Raw genomic sequence first — 6,111 nt, 5'->3', positions numbered from 1 at the left:
GAGGCCCAATGTACGAAGGTCTTGCCTCACCACCTCAGCCCAGGTCTTCCTGGGCCTACCTCTTCCACGGGTTCCCTCAACTGTTAGGGTGTGGCACTTTTTCACGCAGCTATCCTCCTCCATTCTCACCACATGTCCATACCAGCGCAATCGTCTCTCTTGCACGCCACAACTGATGCTTCTAATGTTCAGCTTTTCTCTCAAGATACTTACTTATGTATGTATTCAACAGGCTTCTTTCAGTTTCCGTCTACCAAATCCACTCACAAGGCTTTGGTCACCCCAAGGCTATTGTAGAAGATACTTGCCCAAGGTGCCATGTGGTTGGGAAGCAAGCTTCTTACCACATAGCCACACCTTCACCATTGTTTGTGCCACGTAAAAAGCACCCACTACACTCTGTAAAGTGGATGGCATTAGGAAGAGCATCCAGCTGTAGAAACCAAGCCAAAACACATCTTACTTCCATAGTTCATGGCTAAATTCCCCTCAAATTACACGCTCTCATCTTAAAAAAGCTAAGGTAATCTGGTGGGGAATGTATACTATGTACGGAAGAAAAAAAGTGTTTAATGATTAAAATGTCTTTGATCACAGGTTTGCTCAACCAGGGCTTATTTTTGGTTAAATAATTCTTTCTAATATAAGAACAAGACTTGAAATAAGTGGGGAGGGATGATAATCAATTATACAGACCCTAATATTTGAATGGTTCTTTATTTTATCAATCCCCACCAAAAATTAAAGACAAAGTTGACCGTGGCAGCATTTGAACTCAGAATTTTGCAAAGCATTTTCTCTGGCACTCTAATGAATCTGAGCTCTTGCCACCTTTAACTTAGAATTAAATAATGGTTTCAAATTTTGGCACAGTTTCAGGGGAAGGGTTAAGTCAATTACATCAACCCCAGTATTCAACTGGTACTTATTTTATTGACCCCACAAGAATGCAAGGCAAAGCTGGCTTTGGTGGAATTTGAACTCAGAATGTAAAGATGGGCAAAATGTTGCTAAGCATTTTGCCCGTTGTCCTAACAATTATGCCAGCTTCCTGCCTTAACCCCTTGGCATTCATATTACACTGTCAAATGTAATGCTTATCTATTCATGTTGTTTTGAATTAATCATGCATTATTTTTGTATCTTTGAGATTTTGATGATGAGACTGTTTATTTTTAGAATGACATTGTAGGATAGGTGTGAGAGGTAGGATCTGGCCATTTTGAACTTAAAACAGGTAGAATATTTTGGCTGGATATGGCCGGTTTGAATGCTAAAGGGTTAAACTAGAATTAAATAACAACAACAACAACAGCAACTGCTACCACTGGGAAGCATGAAAAAAACAACACTGAACTTGGTGCAATTTCAAAATAGATAAAAGGTTAATGCAACTAAATTAAAGTAACTTAAATACTGTATGAACCATCTACCAATCTACCATCCTGAAATAATATTCTTCAATGCATTCTTCCTTGGGGGAAAAGGAAAAAAAAAAAACCAATAACAACAAAACTAAATGTCATAAACTTACAGTTGTTCTTTCAACTGTTTCTTTTAGATTGCTCTTAAAATCTGGGACTTCGGTATTGGATTCCTCACGCTGCTGGTTTCTTAGACGGTATATAGCTTCACTTTCCTTTTTACGACGAATTGTTCGGAGCCTTTTATATTCATCCGGACAAACTTTCTTCCACAAATAATAGAACTGAATGCATTGCTTCACAGACTTCGACTTCACCTGAAAAATAAAATGCATTCATCTTTAGCAAAGGTAACATTAAACGAGACATGATATCACTACTAACAAGAGCACTCAGAGAGTGCAGACCTCCGCCAAGGCAACACCAATGTCCTCTCAACGATTATCCAGAGATGATTTTTAAAATGAGAAGCCATTATGAAAGACTGCTGAATGTGGAGAATGAATGGGAAGAGGAGTGTCTGCCAAAGGTTGACCCAATTGAGGGACCAGCTATCCGAATTGACAGTACTTAGGTAGATAAAGCAATTAAGGATATGAAGACAGGGAAAGTACCCGACCCATCAGGAATCACTGCTGGGATGCTTAAAATATCGGGCAGTGTGGGTTACCCGCATCGTAAATCAGGTGGTTCACGAATGAGTCATACCCAAGGACTGGTGTAGCAGCACATTAGTTAACTGCTACAAGGGTAAAGGTGATGCTTTAGATAGAAATAACTACAAGGGTATCAAATTATTGGATCAAGTGATGAAAGTTACAGAGAGGGTCATAGCCCAACTAATTAGGGAGAGAGTTAGCCTAGATGAGATGCAGTTCAGTTTTGTGCCAGGCAGAAGCATGACTGATGCTGTATTTCTGGTAAGGCAACTGCAGGAGAAATAATCCAGAATCCTTGTCTGGTACTGGATCGATCCCAAAATCTAATCAGTTCGTAGCAGTCACGAGGCCAAACATCCCTGAAAGTTTCATCTGAATCCATCCAGCAGTTATTGAGACATCTTGTCCATGGACAAACAAACAAACAAACAAACACGATTGAAAACAATACCTCTGCCTTCGCTAAGGCAGAGGTAATAATTATTTCTACTAAAGGCACAAGGCCTACAATTTTGGCAGATGGCCAGTCAATTACGATGACCCAAGTGCTTGACTTGTACATATTTTACTGACCCTGAAAGGATGAAAGTAAAGTTGCCCTTGGTGTAATTTGAACTCAGGATGTAAAACAAGAATAAATGCCACTAAGCAATAACAACAACAGTAACAACAGTGCTGAAGTTTTATTAAAATAGACAAATCAACCTTACCACTTTTGCGATGTTGAAGAAGTCTTTGTCACATTTCATCAACGCTGCATTGTAAGCCTCAATTTCTTCTGTTGTCCAGTCGTCATTCTCTAAAGTGGAAAAACAAAAAGAATCTTGGATGAATATATAGATTTTTTAAAACTCTCCCTCCCAATTTTTTTTACGAAAGAGTTTTTTTTATTTTTTATTAAACTACTCTTTTTCTCATGTTTGCATCTCTCTCTCTTTCTCCCTTCTTTTTGTATACCATTGTTTCTTTCTCTAACAGATTTTAGTCCATGCTGTGGATTTAGCAATTAGGAAGGGCATCCGGTCATAGAAACCATGCCAAAGCAGACACTGCAGCTTGATGCATTCTTTGGACATCGGATCCTGTCAAACCGTTCAACCCATACCATCATGGAACATGGATGTCAGACAATGATGATGATTCAAACTTAATTACACTCTCTTTCATTAATAAATATATATACAATAAAGGTCACATCTCTCCTTCACCCACCAACTTCCACCCGCTCCCATTTCATTCACGAGCTGCCATATTGCTCTCTTCCACACCATTTCTCTTCTATGCTAACTGTTATTTATCCATTCAATCTCAACACCATTAAAAAAAAAAAAAAAAAAAAAAAAAAAAAAAAAAAAGAAAAAAGATTGGTATCTTCTGAGTCAGCAGCACAAGGCTCCTTAATTGAAGAGTCTCAACCCTTTACTGTTCAGATCACTCAGTCAAATGTAATGTTTATTTATTCATATTGATTTGAATTAATCATGCATTAGTGTGTGACACTGAAATGTCAATGATGTGATTGTTTACTTTTAGAATGACATTGTGGGGCAAAGATGAGAGGTTGGATCAGGCCAATTCGAATATAAAACATCATCATCATCGTTTAACATCTGTTTTCCATGCTGGCATGGGTTGGATGGTTTGAGTGAGGTCTGGAAAGTCAGCGGCTGCACCAGGTTCCAATCTGATTTGGCAATGTTTCTACAGCTGGATGCTCTTCCTAATGCCAACCACTCCGAGAGTGTAGTGGGTGCTTTTTACGTGCCACCAGCATGGGAGCCAGTCAGGCAGCCCTGGTTTGGATATGGCCTTGTCATTTTTGCCATTAGAAATGTATTGGGTCAGTGACTGGCTCATAAAAAAAGTAAGTAACGATGTTACTGTTCAGAAAACATGGTATATAAACTTTTAAAAAAATATGCATACAACACACATTTCATGAATGCTTACCTTGATATGTAAATGACATTAGAGGATGGTTCTTTGGCAGTTTAGGAACATCTCCCATCAACATTAGCAGTGCATTCTGAGAGAAAAAAAAAAGAAAAAAAAGAAACCAAAGATTTTCAGTATATTCAATTTTTGCATATAAATGACACATTTTATAATTACAATTTAAAGCTAAAACAATAGAACTTGTAATTAACGATTTTATAAGCAAAGTCGGGGAATGTAAACAGCTGATATAAAAATGTTCACAGCTGGAGGCCCTCACTACTGTTTAACCAACCATCTGTCAAGCAACGTGAGCTCTTCAATGTGATTACTTGACCTTCTATAAATAAGAGCTAAATTTCTCTCAAATCCTTTCTGGTGTAGGCACAAGGCCCGCAATTTTGTGGGAGGGGACTAGCTGATTACATTAACCCCAGTGTTTCACTGATACTTAATTTATCGACCCCAAAAGGATGAAAGGCAAAGTCGACCTTGGTGGAATTTGAACTCAGAATGTAGCGACAGACGAAATACTGCTAAGCATTTTGGCTGGCACGCTAATGATTCTGCCAATGATGATGATGATGATGATAATAATAATAATATATCCTTTCTACTATAAGCACAAAGTCTGAAATTTTAGGGGAGGGGAATAGCTGATTACATCAACCCTAGTATTCAATTGGCACTTTATTTTATTGACCCCCAAAAGGATGAAAGGAACATTGGCGGAACTTGAACTCAGAACGTGCAGACAGATGAAATGCTGCTAACGATAATAATAATAATAATAATAATAATAATAATAGCCCGGCTATCAATTTTCGATGGAGGGGAATAAAGTGATAAACAAGCAAACCATAAAAGAATGGTAAATAAAGGCAAATTGTTAAGAATGAATGTCTACATACCTGAATATCTCCTCGTGCTATGAACAGAAGGTGCATGGCATACTCAACATTTGATCCATTTCCTTTAACAGCAGAGGAACTTGCAAGATTTTGGTAGCACTGGACTGCAAAGAAAGTGTAAAGAAAGAATTAAACTGAGTTCCTTTCATTTGAACAAAACAGTAAATATTGATATGTGTAGTACTGACTGATCAGGTAGACTTGCAGTCAAAGATATTTCAGCTGTAATCATCCTGTTTTGCTTTTGTTTTTAAAACAGTGTACATAGGGCTACATTATCTAATATCCTTCATTGTTTTTCTAACACAATATTATATGGAAAAATATTTGGCTGCTAGTTCTAGCAGATTGGATGACCACATAGAAGCTCCCTCATTCATTTGATTGACTGCTGTTGTTGTTGTTGTTTTTTAGTGCCAGGCTATTCTGGTTGGGCAGACTCATGATCAAAGATGTAGCAGCAACCATCATGTCTTTTATTGAGACATAGTATTTACCAGGACTATATTAATCAATGTGTCCTTCCTTTTATGTATAGATAATAAGGAGTTTAGGGAAATTTGGTTTTGTTCAATACTTTCCCAAAGATCTTTGTCTTGCAAATTACTTGGTGATCTTGCTGGTGCTGGTGCCACGCAAAAAGTATCTAGTCCACTCTGTAAAGTGGATGGAATTTGGAAGGGTATCCAGCTATAAAACTAGACAAAAGCAGACCTCGCTGATGCTCGTGCCATATGAAAAACACCCAGTCCCCTCTGTAAAGTGGTTGGCATTAGGAAGGGCAGCATCCAGCTATAAAACCAGGCCAAAGCAGACTTCACTAGTGCTGGTGCCATGTGAAAAATACCTGGTCCACTTTGTAAAGTGGTTGGCATTAAGAAGGGCATCCACCCATAGAAACCAGGCCAAATCAGACAGTAAAGCTTGGCACAGTCCTCTGGCTTACCATTTCCTGTCAAGCACTGTCCGATCCATGCCAGCATGGAAAATGGACATTAAACGATAATGATGTCTGTGTGAAGGCATGTGGTCTAGTGGTGAAGGAGTTGCACTCATGACTGCAAGGTCATGGTTTTGATTCCCAGAGAAACAATGTGTTGAACCCTTGAGAAAAAACATTTCATTGCACCAGTCCACTCAGCTGATAATAAGTAACCCTGTGATGGACAAGCATTCCATTGG

General features: G+C 38.5%; 1 protein-coding gene across 7 annotated transcripts in view; it reads right to left on the bottom strand.

Annotated features, from left to right (window-relative positions):
• The window catches only part of LOC106877586 (putative mediator of RNA polymerase II transcription subunit 26), a 243,671-nt gene that overhangs the window by 6,557 nt on the left and 231,003 nt on the right, over positions 1-6,111 (bottom strand). For all 7 annotated transcript variants that reach the window (XM_052973746.1, XM_052973745.1, XM_052973743.1 and 4 more), the window contains 4 exons: positions 4,930-5,033; positions 4,034-4,109; positions 2,794-2,882; positions 1,535-1,741 (listed from right to left, as the gene is read on the bottom strand). In XM_052973746.1, the coding sequence (XP_052829706.1) occupies positions 1,535-1,741; positions 2,794-2,882; positions 4,034-4,109; positions 4,930-5,033 (476 nt within the window). The remainder of the gene's footprint in view (positions 1-1,534; positions 1,742-2,793; positions 2,883-4,033; positions 4,110-4,929; positions 5,034-6,111) is intronic.

Source organism: Octopus bimaculoides, chromosome 16 (genome assembly GCF_001194135.2).
Source record: "Octopus bimaculoides isolate UCB-OBI-ISO-001 chromosome 16, ASM119413v2, whole genome shotgun sequence".
NCBI classification, from domain to species: Eukaryota; Metazoa; Mollusca; class Cephalopoda; order Octopoda; family Octopodidae; genus Octopus; species Octopus bimaculoides.
The sequence above is the reverse complement of the archived record's forward strand: the minus strand, read 5'-3'. Positions and strand labels throughout refer to the sequence as shown.